Raw genomic sequence first — 25,597 nt, 5'->3', positions numbered from 1 at the left:
CATATTGCTTTAAAAAAATTATGACACAGAAAAACATGATTTATTATGTGTTCTATTTTATTTGAAAGGCAACAAGCTCAATCAGAATTGACGGGGGCAAAAAGTTAAATCCACCCCGTTTAAAAACAATTTATATTAACTTGAATAGGCTAGCTTCTCATAATTTAAGTTCACTTGGCATATCTTCTCCATTCAAGCCAGCCAAAAGATTGTTAGCAGCCAACACTGACATTACATTTCTTGTTGAGTAAGTGGCACTTCCAATATGAGGCAAGATTACTGTTTTGACGCATGAAAGAGAAAAAAGTATCATTAGTACATGCTACATGTAAAGTGTAAAAACAACCCTTTGTTAAATTAGTGTATAAAAGTGCCTTTTAATTGCAATGTCAGCTTAGCCACAACCTAAGTGTGCCAAACTGTCTGAATGGAATTACAGTGATTCATTGTGAGAAAAGCAGAGTAAGTGGAATGTCCGTTTTTCCTCTAGAAGCTCTGATACCTTGTGAAATACTAGGCTTATGCTGTAACTGTACAGAAGCATGGAAAATAGTGCAGATTAGGGATATGGAATCATTTAATAGATCTTTTATGAGGGCGAAAGTTCATTTTCCAAGGTTGTGGGTTGGTTTCCGAACATTTCGTTGCCAGGCTAGAAACATCTTCAGCAGAGATGTAACGTTTCGTTCAGTGGAGTTTAGTGGGTGAGTGTTAACTAGCTGGTAATGAAACATTTGGAGAATGAACCTACACCCTCATCCTACACCCAAGCTACAGATATTTGCCACTATTGAATATCTTCTATGTTTAAATCAAAACATTTCTAGCCCTTAAAATTGCAAAATTCTGCTCAACTATGTATCTTCTCCTTAAAACCACAGGCCTCTTTATCTGCAAACTGATCAAAGTGAATGATCCATTATTGGTTGATGCCTACCAGTCACAATCTCCATGTCAAAAAACAGTGCCGAAGTAGCAATGCAAATTAAATAATCTTACCACAATTTTTGAGAGAAAGAAGTGGATTGTCTGTTGGCAGAGGTTCTGGGGTTGTGACATCTAAACCAGCTGCGGCAATTTCCCCATTCACTAAAGCTTCATAAAGATCCTCCTGATTGACTACTGCTCCCCTGGATAAAATAAAATAAGAGATGGGATTTTTGTATACTACTTTTTTATTATTCAATTGTCCAATTCTTGGAGACCTGACAAGTTCCTGTGGTTTCCTTGGCAAGGTTTTTCAGGAGCAGTTTGACATTGCCTCTGTCATAGGACTGTGAGAAAATAACTGGCCCAAGGCCATCCAACTGACTTTGTGCCCAAAATGGGACAAGAACTGTTTTAGTTTGATGTCTTAACCACTACATCAAACTGGCTATCATGTTTTATGTCCCATGGAAATAGAAGAAAATTCCTGATTTTGTCCCTTTGTGGATTTTGGCAATTCAGAAATAACACTGTATGGTATTTTCCCATTTTTGTATATATAGCCTATCTTAGGTGTCTTCCAGATGTAATGGATTTCAGTTTCCATAATTCCCAGTCAGCAACCGTCACTAGTTTGATTGATGATACAGTCAATGCATACATTTATCTTGGAAGTGAGCAACCTGCAGGCCGCAAAATGCTCCTTACTTGTAGATCTCACAGCAGGTGTAACAAACAATCTTGCACTTAAAAAAAAAAGTTTTAACGTCAGAAAGTTTTCCTTAAAACTTATTGCGCCACCCCCGCATCATTGCTTTTCATATTTGGAGATACTTAAAAGTACAAGAAGTATATCCCAACATATTGCAAGATTCAGTGCTTATGAAACGCCCCTCTCAAAGCCTCCAAAACAGAAAATAACATTTCTAAAAGTTTTGCTCTGCTAACTCCAGTGATGATATACCTTTAGCCACTCTCCTATGGCCTACTTGCAGTTTAGGAGGTGATTATCAATCCCTGCCTTTACAAAATATTTTGCTTGGCTGTATCCAAAACAATTCCAAATATATAGAAAAGTATGAGAGTACATATGTTCAAACTGAGAACAGAAATAGTGACAGAAATGATGCTAAGGATCAAACAGGTGTAATCTAAGGCATAATCATTTCCTTTAAGATGCGTTAACCTTAAATACACTGAGCCAAGGAAAGTAGACCGATTTCTTTCTGAAGTAGCTGAGGGGTTGAACTGAATGATCATCATTTGATTATTTTCAACATGGTGCTTAAATATAAATTGCTGCATGAAGAAAACTTTACATCTGAATTATGTAAGTGACACAGCATTCTAATAACACAGGAAGAAGTAAAACTATGTGAAAATATATCACAGCAGTGGTATAACCTCCACAAAGATGGAACTCTAACCCAGGAAACAGGTATATTTCCCTCCCCTTTTATACACAATGTCATGTCTCTGAAACAGAGAAGCAGCAGCTAATACAAGGATGAAGAAATACTGAATGTTTGAACATTGGTTGAAATATAATATCTTCAGCGATGGAAAATTTAATTTATGAAGTTGTTGAAGCATTAGTTAGAGATAGTTTGAGATGCAATATATATGGTAAGTGAGCACCTGTCTATCCTAGACAAGTTCAAATCACCAGGACCGGATGGATTACACCCCAGGGTTCTGAAGGAACTGGCAGACGAGATCTCAGAACCACTGAATTATATCTTTCAGAGATCCTGGAGCACCGGGAACTGCCAGAGGACTGGAAAAGAGCTGATGTGGTTCCCATCTTCAAAAAAGGGGGAAAAAATAGATCCAGGAAACTACAGACGTAGCAGCCTGACTTCAATACCAGGAAAGATTCTGGAAAAGATCATCAAGCAATGAATTAGCGAACACCTAGAAGTAAACAGAGTAATAGCCAAAAGCCAACATGGGTTTGTCAAAAACACTACACCAAACTAATCTTATTCCATTCTTTGACAAAGTGACAAAATTAGTGGACCAGAGGAATGTCATCGATATAGTTTACTTGGACTTCAGTAAGGCATTTGATTAGGTAGACCATAACCTACTACTAGATAAAGTAGAAGAACGTGGGTTAGACAGCACCACCACCAGATGGATTCGTAACTGGCTGACCAACCGCACTCAACATGTAGTCCTCAATGGAACTGCATCTACATGGAGGGAAATATTCAATGGAGTACCCCAAGGCTCTGTTTTAGGCACAGTACTCTTCAACATCATCAACAATGATTTGGATGAGGGAATAAATGAGGAACTCATCAAATTTGCAGATGACACCAAGCTGGCAGGAATAGCCAACACTCCAGAAGACAGTCTTAAGATACAGAAGGATCTTGACAAACTTGAACATTGGGCACTATCTAATAAATTAAATTCAATGGTGAAGAGTAAGGTTCTACATTCAGGCAAGAAAAACAAAATGCACAGGTACAGTATAGGTGGTACCTTGCTCAATAGTAGTAACTGTGAAAGGGATCTTGGGAGTCCTAGTGGACAACCATTTAAATATGAGCCAGCAGTGTGCAGCAGCTGCCAAAAAAAGGCAACACAGTTCTAGGCTACATAAACAGGGATAGAATCAAGATCACATGAAGTGTTAATACCACTTTATAATGCCTTTGGTAAGGCTACGCTTGGAATACTGCATTCAGTTTTGGTCACCACAAGAAAAGATGTGGAGACTAGAAATTCTGGAGTGCAGAGAAGAGCAACAAAGGTGATTAGGGGACTGGAGACTAAAACATGAAGAACGGTTGCAGGAACTGGGTATGTCTAGTTTAATGAAAAGAAGGACTAGGGGAGACATGATAGCAGTGTTCCAATATCTCAGGGGTTGCCGCAAAGAAGAGGGAGTCAAACTATTCTCCAAAGCACCTGAGGCCAGAACAAGAAGCAATGGGTGGAAACTAATCAAGGAGAGAAGCAACTTAGAACTGAGGAGAAATTTCCTGACAGTTAGAACAATTAATCAGTGGAACAGCTTGCCTCCAGAAGTTGTGAATGCCCCAACACTGGAAGTCTTTAAGAAGATGTTGGATAGCCATTTGTCTGAAACGATATAGGGTTTCCTGCCTAGGCAGGGGGTTAGACTAGAAGACCTCCAAGGTCCCTTCCAACTCTGCTATTGTATTGTATTGTATTGTACATACAAGTTACTACTAAACAAATATATAGATACCAGGGGATATTGTTAGTGATCTCTTTGGGCAGTTTTTGCATTGTCCCTTTATTTATGATACATTATATTTGTTACATATAATTATAAAACCATATATATTTTAGATAATGTATCTAGTGTGGTTTGTTCATCAACATGCAGTTTCCTACTTTTCTTGGTAGGAAATCTTTTAAGAATAATCTTACAATAACTATAAACAATATACCTTAATAAGCAGCAAGACTTGATGCAAAATATCCCATGTAGCAATCATAGGGGCACTAGGTTTGCTGTTTTAGGAATAACATTATTATAGTTTAAATAATGGCATAGATAGTGATGGATAGTCAAAAGATAAATACAGCATTTATCTAACTAGCTGTGGAATATCCTGTTGGGATGCCCATTTAATGACTCACCCACCAGACATATTTGATTTCAACCTGTTGAGGAAGGCTGTTCTATTTCCATATAGCTCAGCTTTCCTCAACTAGTTGAAAGTGGATTATTGACTAGAGGCAACTCTCATGGCAGGTGTAAAATTGAGAAACTGGGTGCTGTGCTATGAAGAATACAGGTGAATCTGGGTGAATTCAATGGTATGAATAGGAAAGAATAAATAATGGGACAATATTTTTTTAACCTGCTTGTATTGATGAATACTGATGTTTCCTTCATCTTACGAAAGAAGTCCCGATTGCACATCCCTTGGGTTTCAGGAACCAAAGAACAAGCTACAATGACAAAGTCCGACTCCTCTGCTAGCTTGTCAACGGATACTTGTAAAAAAGAACAAAAGATTGCTATAAATTATTAGGATACTAGCTTTCTTTCGCTGGCCTTCAGTCACCCATTTTTCTAATAGGTCAGTTAGCAAGGAAACTTCCCAATGAATCATTTGGGTGGGTGTGGAGTGATGTCATTTAAGCCTAAACAATTTTCCTTTTAGTACTTTTTCTTTTTTTTTCACTTCACTGGTAAAATCAAGATAGACAATTGTTAAGCAGAGAATTTCTTTTACTAGTTTTTAGCCAGTTATGTGAAGAAATAATTACACCTCTATTATATTTGCCAACAACCACAGGAATAAAAAAGGGAAAATAATGATCTTGATATTTAAAAAGAATCAAATTAATGGTTACTTTTGAAATAAAAAGTCTAAATGTCATCCAATTTATGCTGCACTTTGATAAGGTATCAATCCCCTAATCTGCCATCATCCAATGTAATACTTTTTCAACAATGATCTTGATTTGTAGTAAGTAAAGTAAACTAATGAATTCTTACTTTCTTCCTATTTATATATCAAATTATTTAAGGGTGGCATCTTTATTCGTTTTTAAGGAAAGGCATGTACTCTTCTTACTTTTACAATTCCCATCATAAATACAAAGATTAAAACGTAGTTATATCAATCCACAAGCATAATCAAGTATCTCAAGAATTACTTTGTGTAAATCTTGTTTAATCTCATGTTTCATTAATGTTGTTTTCTATTTAAATTGTTTAGAACAATCAGTAGATGAAAAATCATATATAAAGAAATTCATGTAAATAAAACACAACTCTCACCAAACTCCGCTTTTAATTCTGCAGCAGCTTCAAATTTGGGTTGACGACTTGTATACAAAAACCTTTTGACTCCAAAAGGTTTCAGACGATATCCTATGGCCCGCCCTAGAAGCAGAAGGAAAATACAAAAACACTTCACTCTTGACATCGTAGCTGTAAGAAATATATAGTCATTTCTGAAAAAATTCATATATACCAAAGTTTTTTCTTCCCCAATTTGGTGTCCCTCAGATGCTAGATTTCAGACACCAAATAGGCAAAGGACTGCACTATTAGTCAAAAAATTAAGGAAAACAATTCTAGAATGATAGATATGAACCACAGCCATGTCTGATGAATGCAACTCCTACAGCACCCCAACTTGATCAAGTAGAAAAGAAAGACTCACTCCTGGCCCATGATGAAGCAAAAGTATACTTTACTAAATGATTTGTAAGAATGTGTGTTGTTGCAGGGAGGGGGGATTATTTTACTAATTTATTATTTTATGATTCCTCATTTTATTATTTTTATCTTTTATATGGTTTTTATATTTATATATTAAGAGCTGTGGTGGCACAGTGATTGGAATGCAGTACTGCAGGCTTTCAGCAGTTCGATTCTCACCAGCTCAAGATTGACTCAGCCTTCCATCTTTCCAAGGTCAGTAAAATGAGGAGCCAGATTATTGTTAGGGGCAATATGCTGACTCTGTAAAGCGCTTGGGGAGGGCTGTAAAGCACTGTGAAGTGCTATATATGTCTAAATGCTATTACTAAGTGCTATATCTGTGTAAGCCGCCTTGAGTCGTCATGTGCAAGTAGGCGGCAATATAAATTTTCTAAAATAAACAAAAGTATCTACTCTTATTCTTATCCGAAGCAGTATCTGAAAGTCTAATATGAGTGACAGCAATGACAAAATAAAAAAAAAAGGCAAAAAGGTCTCTCCTGGGGTAACAGTTATTTGTTTAAAGAGTAATCCACAGGAGAAAGTCCACTTTGCACTAGACTAGTTATCACTTTGCTGATGACTAGTTTTGAAGTTCAAATGTCCAGTTTTGAAAAGTTGTCACAGCTGTACCTCTCCATTGGGTTGTGCTTGCTATTATATTCAATTAACAATAACTGGCAATGATTTGACGTTTGAGTTAAGCTGCCATTTACTTCTCCCAACCTACCTGATGGAAATCATTTTATATATAAAATAAATTTGAATTTCCAGGTAGATATTTAAAAAAACAAGGATTACCTATTCTTCCCAGCCCTATAATCCCAACTGTGCTGCCTGAAAGTCCGTAGCCACACATCCAAAGAGGCTTCCATGTCGTCCATCCTCCACTGCAAGAAAAAAAAAATGAAAATGCAAAAGAAGCATTAATGAATTACTTGCAAGAGGCCTGTACTATGATTATAGAAGTACCCCTGTGCAGTCCAGCAAGAGTTAAAACTGTTTACTGTTGCAAACTCAACCTTTGTCCTAAAGGCTCTACCGACACCGCCCCCTGAAATTTGCTAGCATACAACAGTCATTGTATGACTAACATCCCAGAATGGTAGCTATCTGATTACTGCCACCTCCAAATATTAAAGCCAGTACAATATGCTCCCCACCTTTTATCCCAAGCAAAATTGCAGGTACTCACTTTTTCACTTCCAGCACTGATTCAGGGAGCCTGCGAGATGTTGCTAAGAGTAAAGCTACAGTCAGCTCAGCAGTGGCATTGGTCAGGATGTCCGGCGTGTACCCCACACGGATACCACTAGAATTTAAAAAGGGGCTTGTTGTTCTCATTTTCATCACCATTTCTTTGAGCAGGGCTAGTTAAGCACCCTAATCATATAATGGGTAGGTCAAGGCAGCAAGTCTCTTACCCCATAAAAGAATGGAAGTAATCCCTGGAATAAATCCTTTGTATATAAGGAATCCACAAAGCACAAATATGTTTTATTTTGTAAAATTTATATAATCGGAGAAGAGGTGCATGAGTGAACTGGCCATGGATGGGTAAATGTAGCACAAAGAAAATAATAAATGGAAGAAACTGGTCTGCTTCCCCTTTGACATAATTGGCTTCTAAAAATGAATTTATGTAACATAATAAAATGCAAATGCTTTGTATTTTACAATATATTCTGAAATAAGCATACATAAAAGCAAATGGTCTAAGTTTGTTGAGGCAAGTAACTGCAGTTCTTAAAAAAAGGACACAATCCTTTGAACCTTAAAACCCAAGCTGCTTGAACCAAGCCCCATCCTAGGACCTAATTATACAATTAGTGATTTTTGCAAAAAACAGACAAAAAAAACAGCTTTTCCTTAAAAGAGATTAGACCTGCATTATATATACTTCAGTTGTTGCTTTTTAATGGTGAAAAGAAATGGGGCAGACTATATCACTTAAACCTCCCACTATAATTCTCTTCTAATCTCCCCTGCTCTGATGTAGAATAGCTGAATTTTAAATTATACAAGACTTACCGTTTTTTAATTTCATCAATGGCTAGATGGTCATAGCCCACTGACAATGTACTAATTACTTTGAGGTTTGGCCCTGGAAAAAATGAAGACCGCATGCTCAGAATGAAAGTCATTAAGATGAACACAAAATATTATTTATGAAATGGCAAATGATAGTTTATATCAGCCTTACCACCCGATGTTTTTCAAGGTATCTACCTTGTTTATTAATAAAACACAGAAAAATTGGGTAAGATTTAATATGAACATTTTAAAAAAATCAAAAGAACCAACGAATGGAAGCCCACTTTTATCTAACTGGGTTTACAAACTTCATTTGCATCATCAGTCAACAAAAAAATAGTTAAATCATTAAAGTCCATTAATAATCATTAATCAATTAATGGAATAGCAACTGCTAACTAGTTAATGCACAAACACCATCCTTATCTCAATCAAACATTTTTAAAATATTGTTTTCTTTTTAGTGTGCATTCAAACCAAACCACAAACCCTTAGAAGAGTCTGGAATATATAAATCTAAAGGTTTCGCCTGTTTGGTTGTGTCTGATTCTAGGGGGCGGTGCTCATCTCTGTTTCTTAGCCAAGGGACCCCAGCATTGTCAGAAGACATTTCCATGATTATGTGGCCAACATGACTGTATGCCAAGGCACACAGAATGCTTCCAAGTGGTATCTATTTATCTACTCGCATTTGCATTCTTTCAAACTGCTAGATGGGCAGGAGCTGGGACAAAAACAGGAGCTCACCCTGTTGCGTAGCCTTTGGGTCTCAAACCCGGGCTGTCTGTTTTCCAGGTGACAAGCTCAGCATCTTTAACCACTGGGCTATTGCGGCTCCTTCTGGAGTATTTAACTATCTAAATTGAGTTAAACACTTATTTTGGGTGAACAGTCCAAATCATATATTGTTAACAAAGAGAAAACTACAGTTCTATTTTCAGGCTTAAAAATTGCCACTTAATGGATTTTGAGATGCCAAATATTTAGCAAGTTTCCTTTTTTCTCCCCTTTTCATCTTACTAAACAACTACCATTTTATGAGGTGAATGCAATCCTAATTCAGACTAATACGTAAATATTCAGCTCCAGAACAGGCTATTCTGAGGTACTCTTAAAGGCCTACTCACATATTCAAATGAAGTCCGAATGACAAGACCTTTTATATGCAAATAAATCATCATTTAAAGGAAGAGATTAATTATTTTTATGTTCAGCACTTAATAGAATCATGGCTTAAAAATTCTTCGGCATGATGGGTTCTTATATTTAAAGACCAAGGCCAGAATTTCTTAAGCAGATAGCACAGAAGCAGAGAGATATGAGTACAACATAAAATCAGGGGATTTAACAGAACATCTGGCTCAAGCAATGTTTTTCAAATCCGGACTGTCTGGCCAGATATCCTGAGGGGTTGGAGGCAAGCTTTCACAGAAGGAAGGAGATAGGAAGGAAAATAAAGTTGGAGCTGGATCCAATCGCAAACATGAGGCTTTTCCTCTGAAAGGAATTACAAAATGAATTTTGCTCTCCTAGAGTGAAATACTGTATTATTCTCAAAAGTTATCAAAGCATCTAATAAAAAATTTCCCTGCTGTGTAATAGTTGGGTGATATTGAGCAAGCTAATGTCTACATAGGTAGCCCTCAACTTATGACCACAACTGAGGTTGGAAAATTCATGACTAATCTTAAGCAAGACATCACATAATTGTGACTTGGGAACTTCCCTGCCGGCTTCCCTATTGACTTTGCTTGAGGGAAGATGGCTGGAAAGGTCGCAAATGGCAATCATTTGGCTCTGGAATGCTGCAACTACTACAATTGTAAACAGTGGCCCACCATGAGGATGCTGCCATATGCAAGGAACAATTGTAAGTCACTTTTATCAGTGCCATCATAACTTTGAATGGTTGCTAAATGAATGTTCCTAAGGGTTTTTTTCTGTAATTTTTTTTATTTTTCCATAACCACTCTTACATCATTAATCTTACAGTGTGTCATCTGGGCACAATTTTTGTGTCATCATATTTAACATTTACATCATTTTAAATATATTCTTATCTTTCCATTTACTTTTACATTTCAATTGCCTTTTAATTCAACTCCTCCCCTATAATTGTTTTCTTTCCCAGTTTATTCAGTTTTCTGTTTGTTTTTTGTTTATATTCCATTTTCTTTCTAATGATAAAAACATCCCATATCTTATAATACTCCGATTCTTCCTTCCCTTTAATTGCCAACGTTAATCTGTTCATTTCTGCAGTCTAATATTTTTTTAATTACCTCTTTCTCTGAGGGAATTTTTTCCATTTTTCAATTTTGTGCAAATACAATTCTAGCTGCAATTATTACATGAATAATCAAATATATATTTTCTTTACTATATTTCTCTGGTAAATTATCCATAAAAACAGTTCCGGCTTTAAATTAATATGCTTCTGTATCATCCTTTCGAACCACATATGCATTTTTTGCCCAATATTTTTTTGCCTCTGCACATGTCAAATGTTCATAAGTTGAAGACTACTTGTAAGTAAGTACCTCCATACACACAATCTTTTCAAGCAATATTGCAGATGACCCGTCTTCTCCACGCTCACCTGCTGCATCTAAGACTTCCTTGTCTATCCGGTCAGACAGGAGACACAGGAGCCCATCTTTGCCAGCTACCCCTGCTAGCAATTCTGCATGTGGGATTGGTTCCTCTGAATCCCACTGCTGGATGTTGCAACTGAAGGGGAAGGAAGAGGCAAGCCAAAATTAGATCAAGCAGCAAACCAATGTTCTGAAGGTTGCAACCTCTTTATTGCTTAATCAAACAAGGACAACTAACTGCAAAAATAAACGTTTGGGACTTTAGGGCAAAGTTAGTTAACTTTGGAGTTATTCTGCTATTCGTGCTTTCCTATCTCTAGATGATGAAAAGAATGAAAAAGACAGCTACTCCTTCTCACAATGAATAACAAATTTGATAAACCAAAGCTCACCCAGTTGACTGTTCTTTGGTTTGGATTGGTCAACAATTGTGAAGAACAATAATAATTTTGGCAGAAGTGGGGATTTTTAGTAGAGTTAGTTACTGCACATATGGCTTTAATGTTTGCTCTATTCATCTGGGCCAAAGCTAGTTTAAGAAATTTTGATGGGCAAAAAGCAAGAACAACGGTGGATCTCTCCCATGTTGCCCTAAATCAGGAGTGTCCAACTGTTGGAAATAATAATCAGCCAACAAAAACTGGGTCAGTGAAAACAAAGAAACTTTATTCAAAAATAATAGCAGTTTGCAAAGTGCAGTGAATCTCAGGCTACACCTTCAATATGAAGTTTTTAGCCAAGAGACAGACCTTGGATTTCAAAAAACTTACATTATATAGTTTTTTCCCCCAACGCCCCATCTCCCTTCTCCTTTGGGTTTATTGGTTATACACTCTGGAGTGGTAGCTAATCCAAAGTGACTCAGGATAATTTATTATCTCTTTCCTTTTTTGCTCAAATTACTCTACTCAACACATCTATCTATCCCTACCTGCTACCCATTAACTAACCCTTTAAATATTTTGTGTACGTAGCATCTCCAAGCTTTCTAACGTTAAGGAATATACACCAAAAAATGGGAGTGAAAGTTTCTACATGAGAGTGTCCTTTTTTATAAAAGGATTACATAAAAGGATTTATAATGTTAAAAGGTTACAATTGATTTCATACATATGTTTTTACAAAGGTATATGTTTTGCAGATGTTTAACAAATGCTTAAAAGGAAAATACTTTTATAACAGCATAATATAGTTCTACAATAGAAAAAATGTTTATAGAATGGTTTCTTTTCATTATATTTTAATTTTGAATTCCTTTATAGTTTTCCATCCTGATGCCCCCCCCTCACCCCAATAACTGCCCATAAAATATTTTGCTAGCATGGCTTCTTCTTATCTCTGTCTCCTTGGCATTAAGGAATGTTCCCTTAACCGGGCTGCTTTCTAACAGTTACACTTTCAGCATGTCTCTCTTAAAGCAGAATAATGTTTATATGCATTTCTAACCTATACCTACATACTGCTTTATTTTTGAATTTTCTTATTTCACAACCTTGGCAACTTGTGGACTTGAACTCCCAGAACCCGCCAGCCAGCCATGCTGGATGGAAGTTGAAGTCCACAAGTCTTAAAAGTTGCCAAGGTTGGGACACCCCTGTTCTAAATTAACACTGAAGAGGTCCTATCCAAGTTTTCATAGCAGAATAATAATCCCCAAACGCGGGCGAAAGAAGGAAGGCTAAAGGGAGAGGAAACGTCTCAGAAACAACAAACCGTCCAAATTCAACTTCTCAACCGGATCTGCCCATTGTCTAACACGGAGCAGGACTGAGCCTGTGGTGGTTATATCTGCCCTTCTCCCTCCCGCCTCAGGGAAGAAGAAAGCAGCAACCCGCGGCCTCCCCACCGCGCTTGAAGCCCCGCCAGAAGGCATTGCAGCTGCGGGCCCTTTTAGCGGCCCTGCTGCGCCCCAGAAACAACGAACCCTCGGCTGTAAATGAGAAGCAAGACGTTTTTACAACGCCCCCCCTCCTCCAACGGTCTTTCCACGAGCGCGTTAGGAAAAGTTTGGACACGCATCAGGGCTGCAAAAAAACCCCACGTCAGCCACCGGCCGAGAAGCGTCGGTTTTGGCCGTCCAGATGTTTGCAACCCTCGTCGCTCTCCTCAAAGGCGAACACCCAAACGTGTGTGTGTGTGTGTCCACAATGGCCGCAGCTTTTCCGAAGATTTGAGCAACACCACAAGCCGGGCGCACACACACCCTTCGGAGGGGGAAAAAGAAAAAAAGCAACCGATTCTCCCTTCTCTATTTGCATTAGGAAGCCAGGCGAGCCCACTTACACGCCGGCCTGAGCCAAGACCGCCTGCCCCGCCGAGGGGATCCTCCGAGTCACGAACACCTTCATGAGCTGCTGCAGTACTGAAGTCATCCGGGCGGGTCTCACTGTAGTCTGCCTGGTGAGCTCCGGCCTTCGCCCGCCTCCTCAGCCTTGGCCCGGCCCGAGCAATAGGCTCGGCAACGCCCCCTGGTGCTCGTCGCCCGCCAGGTCAAAAATGCTACCTTCCTTGCAGGTGCTTTGCGGGGAGGGAAAGAGGGTCGGCGTGCAACCCCCACCTCGGGGTAACCTCGGAGCTGGAGGGAGCCGGGGCGCCCATAAACTTTTTGAGAGCCTTATTTTGGAAGGAAGGAAGGAAGGAAGGAAGGAAGGAAGGAGGGAGGGAGGGAGGGAGGGAGGGAGGGAGGGAGAGAAAGAAAGAAAGATAGATAGATAGATAGATAGATAGATAGATAGATAGATAGATAGATAGATAGATAGATAGATAGATAGATAGATAGATAGATAGATAGATGAGAGAGAGAGAGAGATGATAGATAGATAGATAGATAGATAGATAGATAGATAGATAGATAGATAGATAGATAGATGATAGATAGATGAGAGAGAGAGAGAGAGCTTTTTGAGAGCCTTATTTTGGAAGGAAGGAGGGAGAGAGAGAAAGAAAGATAGATAGATAGATAGATAGATGATAGATAGATTATATATATATATATATATATATATATATATATATATATATATATATATATATATATATATATATATATATATATATATATATATATATATATATATATATATATATATATATATATATATATATATATATATATATATATATATATAATGTGTTTGTGTTACAACCCCTGGTATGCCCAAATATGTTTATTTATCAGCACAAATACAACATATATATATATATATATATATATATATATATATATATATATATATATATATATATATATATATATATATATATATATATATATATATATATATATATATATATATATATATGATAGATTGATAGATAGATAGATAGATAGATAGATAGATAGATAGATAGATGATAGATAGATAGAGAGAGAGAGAGATGATTGAGAGATGATAGATAGATAGATGATAGATAGATAGATGATGATAGATAGATAGATAGATAGATAGATAGATAGATAGATAGATAGATAGATAGATAGATAGATAGCAGATCAGAGTGGGCATAATGGAGCCTTGATCTGTGGATGCGTAGGATAGTTTGGCAGGTGGAACAGTACCAATTGTGCAGATGTGTTTGTAGAGATGGGGACGGGGGAAGGACCGTATGCTCAAGATCCTAACATTAGAATACCTTGCATTACCAGTAAGCAGCAAAAGGTCTGATCAATCTGATATTTGAGGCAAGAAAGGTAAGCAACTCGGAGCTGGCACAAATGAAAAAATGCTACTTGGTTACTTGTACCAGTACTTGGGGGGCAGTCATAGAGCGGAGGGGATTGACTTATTCTCCCAAGCACTTGAGGGTAAGGACAAGAAGCAAAAGGTAGAAGTTCATTAAAGAGAGATCCTACCTAGAACTAAGGAGAAATGTTCTGACTGAGATAAATTAACTGATGGAATAGTTGGCCTCCTGGAGTTGTGGGTGCTCCATTGCTGGAGGTTTTGAAGAAACGATTGGCCATCCATTTGTCAGAGGTGGTATAAGGACTCTTTGCTTTGCAGAATTAGAAGACTTCCAAGGTCCTTTCCAACCCTATGATTTCATGTTCTATGTTTTACGTACTTTTGATATGTAGCAGGAAAAGTCATCTCAGGGACCTTTGTTTGAGCAGAGAACAATGTTGTGGGTGGTCTGTCCTCTTTGGTGGTATGTTCTTGTTTTGGAACAACCTGCTTGTGTGGATCAGTCCTAAAGCAACCCATCAAGTACTAAAGAGGACATGCTAAGGACATGATGTTAAACTGACCTTGTAGCTGCTTGAAGACTCATTCAGCTAAGAGTGGACAATCCAAACAATGACTGATCTTTATTAACGACAATTTTATTTTCCAAAAAGTGGAATTCTAATTCTGATTAAAGAGAGGACTTCGTTAATGAATCGAATATTATAGGTACTTTGTTAAAAATAAACCACGGGGTTCAACATAACTAGAATGATTGAAGTTGGGGAAAAAAGTCAGGAATAAATTTTGGACTTCAGGAAGAACTTATTTTAATGTATTCAGAGGAAAAGTGAGCAGCAAACTATAGCTCAAATTTCTAAAGTGTAAACAAGCCAAGAGAGATGTGCCTCTCTGGAAAACAAGATACTGAACACCAAAACATAAAAACAGATTAAATAAATAAATCAAGAAAGTTTTATGAATGAACAACACACTCATTAACAAGCTGAGGAGCAAAAGGGAAGTACATGAAGGTCAGGGGCTAATAATTAAGAAGGAGTTCAAAATTTGGACATAAAGTTGGAAAGGCTAAAATCCAACAGAATGCTGTATACTTGCATACCTGTTCTAGAGGACTTAGTGGCAAAGATAATGTTTTAAATAAGAAGGCAATACCACATTATTATTAGCAGGGGAAAATCACAATTGAAAAGTACCCCAACAGACTGACCACCTTTTGTTGTTCCTGCCACACACTTACACACACACACACACACAAACACACACACACACACACACACGTGTGTGTACCTCTTGATTTAGTTATTGTGGGAGGACACTAAAATATACGTCCTTGTGTTTTAATAGTAGGATTATGAATAGGCATATTAAAAATGACCTTCTAACTAAATTAGGCCCCTTATAAGCAGAGAGAGGGACAGGAACATGTAGGGTTTGGGAAGATCTATTGTGGTCTTGTCTTCAAAAAAAACCTGCAGCCAATCTGACCAAGCACATGTGCCATATCTGCATTGTGGGTCCATGAGCTTTAGGCCTCCCATATATTTCTACAGATCAAATGAGAGCAATGAAAATCATATTGTGGAAAGTGGGAGTGAAGGAAGGGGGGGGGGGGAAGGCCATTTAGATGAGAATATTATCCTCCCCAATATGGAACATTGGACTGCAAGGTCATTCAGTTAGTTTGGTATGATAAAGGGAATTACTTTATTTAACAGAGAGACAGAGAACGTTTTTATCAGTCTCTGTCAAGCCATCATTGGAACAACTGATTTAAGCAAGTTTAAGCAAGAATAAAGAATTAGATAAGGGCCCTGCCAGAATAATGCAGAGGGCAAAAAGGGCATAGGCAGCCTTCTTTGAAAAGCAGCTAAAAATATCTGCTTTCTTTGTTTTACAAAAGAGATAAAAAGAAAAAAAAGGACACCTAACGACATTGTCAAATATAATAAAGGTAAAGATAAAATGCAATATAGAGACTTTCTCAGAAGGAACATTGTGAGCTAAGTATAAGTTGTTTTCCATCCCCAATTTAAAATAAAAAAGCACAATGCAAAAAAACCCAGTGAGACTTGTTTCCTTATCTCAAAGAACAATCCCAGGATTTCTGGGAGATTTTTGAAGGTTGTGGGCATTGCAAACTTTCCTTTCCTTCTTTCCATCCTATATGCAGAGAGGAAGGTCAAAGGACAGAAAGGATAAAGGACAGGCAAGTGTCTTCCTTCACTAAAGACAGAGGTTGGGAAAATGGCTGATCAAATGAGGTTTCTTGGATGTATCTTATTTACTCTGCAGCTCACCTCCTGTCCTAAGCAGTACCAGCCTGGCAAGGATGCTGCAATTCCTCTTCTGTGTTTTTTTTTCTCTTGAAGCCAAATACAGTCACTCTAGCTGGCTACAAGTTTAGAGTCCTTACCTGGTGGAAAGACAGCTTAAACTTGGGTAAATAACTGTAGGACTGTATATGACATAATGGCATGAATATAGTTTACTACTGGAACAGAATGTACAAATTATGGGGAAAAACAGTCTCGAAGGAAAACTGAACATGGCAGAAATCTATAGGGTGTTTCTTCCTCTGCTTCGTTACACCAACAGGAGAGGCAACAAGCAAGATTTTATATTGTGCATCTCAATGACTGAGCTCCTAAGATAGGGGAAAGTGATGAACTAAGATAGCGTCTCGTGAAGTCATCAGCTTGCCAACTGATATGTTACAGGTAGTCCTTGAATGAAGCACAGTGACTGGTTAAAAGGGAAATGACAAGATTAGCTTTGACAGCTCTAGGATCCCAACAGAAAAAAAACCAGATCCATATATCGGCACGCCTGGGCACCCCTGTTTTTAACTATTACCATCTGGCAGACGGTACAGGACAATAAAAAAAAGGACAAATAGGCTGAAAAACAACTTCTATCCCAGAATAGTAACTATATTGAAGACTACTGTATAGTGATGTGATAGCGAACCTATGACACGCATGCCCAAAGTGGCACACAAAGCCATGTTGCCTGGCACGCGCAGCATCACCCGTTTCTCTTTCGGGTTTCTGGTGCATATGCACGCATGACAATTAGTTGGCCTTCATGTGTAAGGCAGTACTGAAAACTGAAAAAGCTGGCCTTCTGTTTTCTGGCATGGGCGCCGGCCAGCTGATTGTCACATGTGCAAGTGCGCCAGTAACCGGAAGACTAGCTTGCTGGCACACATGTGCGTGTTGGAAACTGGAAGTTCATTTTCTGGCATGCCCTTGCCCCCGGGGCAGCTCCTCTTCCAGTTTGCGGCCCCAACGAATGCATGCACTTCCTTTTCGGCACTCAGTGCCGAAAAGGTTCGCCATCACTGGTATAGTGCAATATTAATGCAATATTGGGGTTTCAATTCAATTGTATAGAATGTGAAGGATATGTGTTTTTGTTTTATTTTTTATGTATAATGTACACTGAAGATGGCATTTTATTTCGTTGTATGAGGTGCAGTGGCAATAAAGTAAAGTAAACTACTTCATTTTGTTCAAAGGGTTGCCTGTGTTACAACTTGACAGATACCTTTTCATGCTTTGAAACATTAATTTATCGGAGAACTTTTGATTTATCATTTCCTATATTTCTGTCTGTTCTTTTCTTTCTGGATCCTAAGCTTTATATAAAGAAATTTGTAAAGAATTACAGCTGTTTATTGATTTTCCCGCCACCACCAAAGGAAGACGTGATCTTGAGAAGTGACCTTGTGATCTTTGCCATTCCTAGAACTGTCAGAACTAAATCTTGCAATTTCCCATTTAACAAGAGAGTGTGCTTCATTCTTCTTTTTCAGCTGAGTACAGTAAGAACACAAGATTCTGTTTAATTTGCTTTATGCAGACTAGATTATTTGATATTCCCAAATGGCCTTTGTCCTCCTTATCTCAAAGCCACATTTCTCTATTTTAACCCTCCATCCTTTCATTTTCCCCATCTTCCATTTCATTTATACTTTCTACTGTAGGCTTTTCCTTTTCTATCATATTAAATACAAGCCATATAACACTTCAAATACAAGCCTATTTTTCCTAGTCTTTGATCTGTTTGTGCTCTGATTTTTTTCTTTCAATTCCACCACTTCATTTCTTTTCAAGAAGAAAATATCACCTGTTATATCTTGGTTACATTCCACTACTACCACCTAATTTACTTACATATCTATTTTAGTTTTAAATAGTTTCAAAGATTAGAAAAAATGCTGTTTTCCCCACACTTAATTCTCTATTCTTTTCATGTTTTCTTTACTCTTTCTTCTTACCTACTGTTTAGATTGAAACCCACAGAAAAAGGAACCCACTTTTATTCAGTTACTGTACAGTTGCTTTTCTGTTTCCTGAAAGTGCTTTAGCCAGTCAATATTTGTGTTTGTGCACATATGTGTCATTTTACCACAATAACAAAGGGGGGAGACCCTTTACAGCAGTGGTTCTCAACCTTCCCAATGCCGCGACCCTTTAATACAGTTCCTCATGTTCTTGTGACCCCCAACCATAAAATTGGTGTCTTGATTCCTAAGACCATCGAAAATATGTGTTTTCCGATGATCTTAGGCGACCCATGTGAAAGGGTCATTCGACCCCCAAAGGGGTCCCGACCCACAGGTTGAGAACCACTGCTTTACAGAGATAATTTCAGCCATCTATTCAAGGCAAGGTAAAAGAACCAGAGCAGGGAGGAAAAAGAGTAACCTCTCCAGTGTTTCTTCTTGGGCCACCTCATACAAATTCATGTTAGGGTTCATATGCTTTCCAAATGACTAACTGCTGGTATGGAAATCACTTGTTGAATTCCAAAGAAATTACCCATGTGTGTGTGTTTCTGGTTTATAGAGTGAATAGATAAGCAAATGGTGGCACATCAATTTATTCCTGGAAACCACACAGTGGCGTGAGGGTCTTTTCCCACTGCAGAGTTGACATGCTACCTTCCCATCTCTGAATCGGCAAAAAAACCCTCCTCTATGCGAAATATCCCCCCCCTCTGTTATCTCTGTTCAAACATTATAACAACATTGGTGCAGTGCAATGCAGAAGACTGAAATGGAGTCTGTATTCATGGGAAGATGAAATGAAGACAATTTCTTAGAGACAAAAATGACAGTAAGTGCAGTGGGAGATGACCTTCAGAAGTAGATGGTCCAACCAGAATATTTTCTGCAGTACATTCAGTGATTTCTAACTGTTGTCGTCTTTATATTTGCAGAAATAAATTTATAGTATCAGACTGAGCAGCAGGGAGGGTATCTCCAGGATGTGATAGAAAATAAAATGGTGATTGTCATGATGCAATCAAAGCTCCACCCATTTTTTCCCCCGTCTGTTCCTGAAAAAAAGCCACCACCATGGTTGTCATCTTGATTCCCCCCCCCCACACACCTCTGGGGACATCCTTGAATCATATATTTGGGAAATCGAAACTAGGACTTGGTTATTTGCAAAAACAATAAAGGCAGGATACAAATAAATAAATATAAATTTAGCTTGTTTATACAATCCCTGCAGTCAAGTGCTACAATTTATTTAAACAAGTGATATTCAATATCTATCCCTGAAGCAAAGAAATTTAATCAGTTTCACTTTTTTTAACCTTAGGTATCAAATATAGTTAATATGAGCCTCATATAAAGGGTAGTAAACATGCTGAAAAGAAATATGAGGAGAAACAACAACACATAAAATACATACATTAGCAGTCCACCAGTATAAAATTGTTTTGCCATAGTTTTAAAAATTGCACTCTCCTCCCCTAAGGTATTAAGGTTTTTAGCAACAGTCAACTTCTCATTCAGGAAAAAAAAAAGCAAGAATATAAATCTAAGATATCTACATTTTTAACCACCAGGTGTCTCCTTGATATCCACCCCATTCCTCTGACTATTTAGCACCAGCATTATACCAACACCTCTGCTATTTCATGAATTGGACCCTGTAGGTTAAAATTCAATTATTAGGTCAATTGACTATAAGAGCAAAGTGACAGACAAACAGAACATTTTATGTTTACATTGTATAGAAGACGAAAACAATCTCAATATTAGAAGCAATTTTTGAAAAATATTCAAATATATTATGTGTATTTTATTTATGAGTAGTATGCTCAATGCACCAAAACATGCATGGTGGAAGAGAAACAATATGAGAAAGAAGGGATGGTATAAATCTTTAGCCACAAACAACAACAGAACCTTGAGCAGTCTGCTTTTGTCAAGGTTGCCCTTTGGACATTTGGCCAGGCTAGGTGGGTGCGTCAAACCACAGCCGCAACCAACAAGATGGCATGAATTAACAGCTCTCTGCCTTGAAAAAAACAGATTCCTAACAACAGCAAGGAACCGTTTCCTCCAACATCTTCTCTGGCCTTTGTGGAGCATCTTTCCAATTCTCTAGGAAACCCAGCAGAGTAATTTCTTTTGCTAGGGTTTTGTGTCCTCACCTGTGTTAGCCCATAGATGTCTTCCCTTGAATGAAAAAGACATTTCAGGGGCTAGAATCTGGACAAGGTGACCATCTTCACCAGCCCTTCAAAATGCAGAGGGCAAGAGCCCCTGCAGGAACTACACTACCAACCTAGGGCCGTGATTGCAAACCTATGGCACACATGCCACAGGTGGCACATGGAGCCATTTGTCAGGGCACACAAGGCATTGCTCTGCACGCACTGGCCAGTTGACATCGGCCTTCTTTTGAGGCCATTTTTCACCCTCCGGAGGCTTCAGCCTCCAGAGCGCGAAAAACCGGCCCTACGGGCAAACTGGAAGTTCAGGAATGTACCTCCGGTTTGCTTGTAGGGCCGGTTTTAGCCCTCCATAGCATTCAGGAGCCTCCAGGAGGGTTCCTTGAAGGCTCCAGAGGACAAAAAATGGCCCTACGGAGAAACTGGAAGTCACTTCCGGTTTGCTCGTAGGTCATTTTTTGCCCCCCGGAGTCCTCAGGGAAGCCGCCTGAAGTCTCTGGAGGGCTAAAACTGGCCCTACAAGCAAATCGGAAGTATGTTGCCAAACTTCTGGTTTGCCCGTAGGGTTGGTTTTTTGCCCTCTGGAGGCTCCAGGGAAGCTCCTGAAGCCCCTAGAGAGCCTCCGGGAGGGCAGGGGAGGCTGTTTTCGCCCTCCCCAGGCTCCTATAAAGTCTCTGGAGCCTGGGGAGGGCGAAAAAAGCACACCAAAAACGGGGGGAGCGCTGGTCGCACGTGCATACGCACTGGGGCCGTGCGCACAGCATTATGGGTGTGGCACACCCGTGCATGACCCCCTTATGCTCTCTCCACTTTTGGCACGTGAGCCAAAAAAGGTTCGCCATCACTGACCTAGGGAGTTCATAGTTGCCCCAAATGTTCATGTGTCTCTGTAACAGATTCACCTCAGAAATGAAGCAATCTTCACATTCCAATGTCACACATAGCTTGCTTGACATGCAGCTTTTCCTTCCCCCACCAGTCTTTCATTTTTTAGTTTCAGGAACTGGGTATGTCTAGTTTAATGAAATGAAGGACCAGAGACATACTGTGTTTTGGCAAGCATCTTTACATAGTACAGGTAGTCTTCACTTAATGACCATTCGTTCAGCAATCTTTTGAAGTTACATAGTGCTGAACGAATGGTTGTTACAACCAGTCCTCAAGATTATGGCCATTGCAGGGCTCTTGCGGTCATGTTATCAAAATTCAATTAGCAGCCCATCCGCATCCACCAGCAGTGTGACCCACTTGCTTATCTTCCCTCCATCTCTGTCCTTTTGGTTGCCTTGCACTCCATCGCTAATGCCTTCTCCTGCTGTCTGCTTCTTACTTTTGCTGCTGAGATATGCCCAGTTGCTGGCCCTTCATGGAGGCCTTGTGCTGTTTTGTGGAGGCCATGTAAGACTTCATGGAAGCCTCATGAGGCCTCATGAAGGGTCAGCAACTGCCTTGGCTGAATGTGCTTCAGGGGTGGGATTCAGCTGGTTCGGACTGGTTCAGGTGAACTGGATGCTAATTTTGCATCTGGTTCATCGAACCAGTATTTGGAAGGATTGGCTGGCCCTGCCTACCTCACCCTGCCCCTCCCAGGAGTCTCCACACAGCCTGTTCATCATGCCGTGTAAGTGCAGGGCTTGCATGAAAACTCTGGGAGGGAAAAAACGGGCCACCCAGAAGTTCTGGAAGTCCAGAAACGGGTCTGTTTCTGACCGCTGGAGGGCCTCTGGAGCTCAGGGAAGGTCATTTCTGCCCTCCGTGAGGTTCGAGGAAAACCTCCGGAGCCTGAAGAGGGCAAAAAACGGGTCTCCCGGAAGTTCCAGAAGTCTGGAAACGGGCCTGTTTCCTGCCTCCAGAGGACCTCAGGAGCCCAGGGGAGATTTTCACCCTCCCGGAGGCTCAAAAAAAGCCTCCAGACCATGGACAGGGCCAAAACAGCCTCCCCTCGTGGTTCAGAAGACCGTGTAGGCCACGCCCCCCTTTGGCCCCCACCCACCCAGCAACCGGGTAGAGAACTGGTTGCTAAAACTTTTCAATCCCACCCCTGGTGTGCTTCATCATCAATGGGAAGAAGAAAACAGTAAAGAGGCAGCAGGGGTGGGCAATAGTGAAAGAATTCAGGGTGGCCAAATATTGAGAGAGATAGGAAGATGGGGGAGTTGAAATGGAGGCGAGTGCAGCAGGGCAGGAGAAGTGTCAGGCCCTTGTCTATTTATTGCAACTGGGACTGCTGTTGCTAAGGGGTGCAGTTATGTGATGTTTTGCTTATCAACTGCTTCACTTAGGGATGAAAATTCTGTTCCTTTTAGGGTTGCTAAGTGAGGACTACCTGTATATACCCTTGGGAGTGCAGAAGCAATTTCTAAATGCTAAGAGCTCATGTTGCAGGAGGTGAGCAGGTAATGCCTGCTCATGAATAATGAAACCCAACAGATCGAACAAGGTGATCATAAGCAGCTTTCTCACGCACAGCCCATTGGAGTCGATGTTGATGTCAACAATTCACTGCTCCATCCACTACTGCCTCTGAGCCATGCAAAAAGTATCTGCCCCCAAAAATCTTTCCCCAGCTGTGGAGAAGTTCTTCACCCCCTTCACTAAGCTGTGTGATCAGTTCAGGGGTAGGTTCTAGCCGGCGTTACTGCTGGTTTGCTCATGGGCGCACTTTGCATGCGCGCTGGATGGACGCTGCGCATGCATGTGCAATTCAATAGAAATTGTTCTGCCCATGCGCAGAACTCAAAAACAAGATGGCGGTGGTGACTGCGGCAACTGGGGAACCGTTTCAGAGGCGTGGCCAGCCTGGGTCGCTGCTGATTTTGCGACTCAGGCCAGCATACCATTACCGGTTCAGCCGAACTGGGCTGAACTGGTAGGAACTGGTAGGATCAGACACCACAGATTCCTCTGCCAGTATTATCCACACATTATTTATCCCAGAAACGTGAGCTTAGCACTCTTGGGAAAAAAAACTTCCATATAGGAGGTGCATTGAAAGAGTACACTGGATAACTTTGAAGATAAAAGAAGGTTGGTCATGATAGTCACACTGTTGGCTGAATTTCAGTTAAAGGCTCTATGTTCAAGGGCAAGATTTCTGAACAACAGTGCCCTGCTTTCAAACTCTCCAGAAGTATCTGTTTGGCTACTTCGAGGAATAGAAAGTTTGGCTAGAGGGGCAACTAATCTGGCTAATCTGTGTTGGGCCACTTGGAACTCTCTAATCGCAGCTGGCCGGTCTTTTCCACCATCCCTGACTCCGATACCATCGGAGTCAAATACCACCTGGACTGCCAGAGGTTCTTTATTCAAAATCCAATGTTAAAAAGGCTCTTCTTATTTATAACATTAAGGATCCATATTAGCTATTGTGAGAATCTCTCTTCACACAAAAACAATTACTACTGGGATTCTGGTTGGGGCAAAAAGCACACAGTCTCTACTTTGCAATAACTAAGCCCAATGTACCTAAGCATAGATATACAGTAATAGTGGGATCGCTAAGTAACCATGATGCATTTGTTTTATTTAACTACTATGGTGGAAGCTACTTCCAGGTTTGCAAGCACCTGCTTTAATGGTATTGAAAAGCCTAAGTTTTTTTGTGTTTCAGTGAGCGTTGTCTCTTTCAAAGTTCCTCTGTAAGAAAACATTAGCTGAAGTCGCTTTCTATACACAAGGAAAATGGAAACTAAAAAAGGAAAATGGAAACTAAAAAAGGCCAAGGTTGATAAGGTCTTGATCGTTATTATTTTTTATTATTGTTGTTGCTGGGAATGTGTCCATTCTCCAAATGCAAATATATTTGGAGATCGTCCCTGCAGATTGCCCAATGCTCAGTAAGAAATACAGATAATTTTAATGAAACTGCTTTCCTTTAGCAAATGCCAAGTTAGCTTAAAAAAAAAAAGGTCACATTCAGAAAAGATTGCTTATCTCTCAGTGACATTCATGTTCCACAATGAGCAAGACAGCAGCACTAACATCACCGCTAATGTCAGACTGGTGTCTACAGGCCTGGCGGCATGGCTAAAAGCTTTGGAGAGACACAGAGCAATATGTAATTAATTAGAAAAAGCTATGTTTAACACAGGTTCCAATTGATAGGATTCATCATGTGCCAAGAGGCAAGGAAAGAGCTGCTCCAGCCCGCTTGACCGATGCTCAGTGATTTTCCACATTCATTATCTACCCTAGACACTGCTGCTGCCAGAACCTCTAGAAGGCAAATCCATTGCTCTTCCCACTCCCCTAATGCTACTGGAGGAAGACTTATTTTACAGCAGCTGATGCCCATCTTTTGTGGGCAAGAAGCTGAAGAGGTGGGGAACAGCAGCGAGGCTGAAAATACAGGTGAAATTTCTCTCCCCCAAAAAGCATGCAAAAGAGCAAAAATGTATTGCCCCGGGAGCGTCAAACTCAATTTCATTGAGGGCCACATCAGGGTTGTGTTTGACCTTGAGGGGGGGCATCACCAGGGTCATCACTCATGTCAGGGGCGCCTCTGGTGGCCCGAGGGCTCTGCCAGGGAACATGGGCTCCTGGGCCCCGTTTTCAGCTGCAACAGCCTCCTGCAGCCCTCTGCCAAAACAGAGCCTGGAACAGCTACACGCCCCTTCCTGAGCTCCATTTTTACTGACAGAGACACCGCCGGCCGGTCCTTCACCGTTCACAGGGAG

General features: G+C 39.8%; 1 protein-coding gene across 1 annotated transcript; it reads right to left on the bottom strand.

Moving 5' to 3' along the window:
• Positions 1 to 39: 39 nt before the first annotated feature.
• Positions 40 to 13,195, bottom strand: GRHPR (glyoxylate and hydroxypyruvate reductase). The gene is made up of 9 exons (XM_081945080.1): positions 13,042 to 13,195; positions 10,764 to 10,894; positions 8,162 to 8,234; positions 7,326 to 7,442; positions 6,932 to 7,020; positions 5,702 to 5,806; positions 4,773 to 4,908; positions 1,000 to 1,130; positions 40 to 279 (listed from the first exon to the last, which is right to left on the bottom strand). Exons 1-9 carry the CDS (start codon positions 13,128 to 13,130, stop codon positions 158 to 160), a joined length of 993 nt encoding a protein of 330 aa, XP_081801206.1. The 5' UTR covers positions 13,131 to 13,195; the 3' UTR covers positions 40 to 157.
• Between the last annotated feature and the right edge of the window lie 12,402 nt (positions 13,196 to 25,597).

The sequence above is a fragment of the Natrix helvetica genome, assembly GCF_964273705.1.
Source record: "Natrix helvetica genome assembly, chromosome: 2".
Lineage (NCBI taxonomy): Eukaryota > Metazoa > Chordata > Lepidosauria > Squamata > Natricidae > Natrix > Natrix helvetica.
This window is presented reverse-complemented; position numbering and strand designations above follow the sequence as displayed.

Bases quoted from the DNA above. Each gene is read 5' to 3' on its own strand.
- GRHPR (XM_081945080.1), bottom strand. From the start codon at position 13,130: ATGACTTCAGTACTGCAGCAGCTCATGAAGGTGTTCGTGACTCGGAGG. The intron at 10,895-13,041 runs GTAAGTGGGCTC...CTTCCCCTTCAG, and splicing joins GTCTTGGCTCAGGCCGGCGT to TTGCAACATCCAGCAGTGGG. The intron at 7,443-8,161 runs GTAAGTCTTGTA...TTTAAATTCTAG, and splicing joins ATTGATGAAATTAAAAAACG to TGGTATCCGTGTGGGGTACA.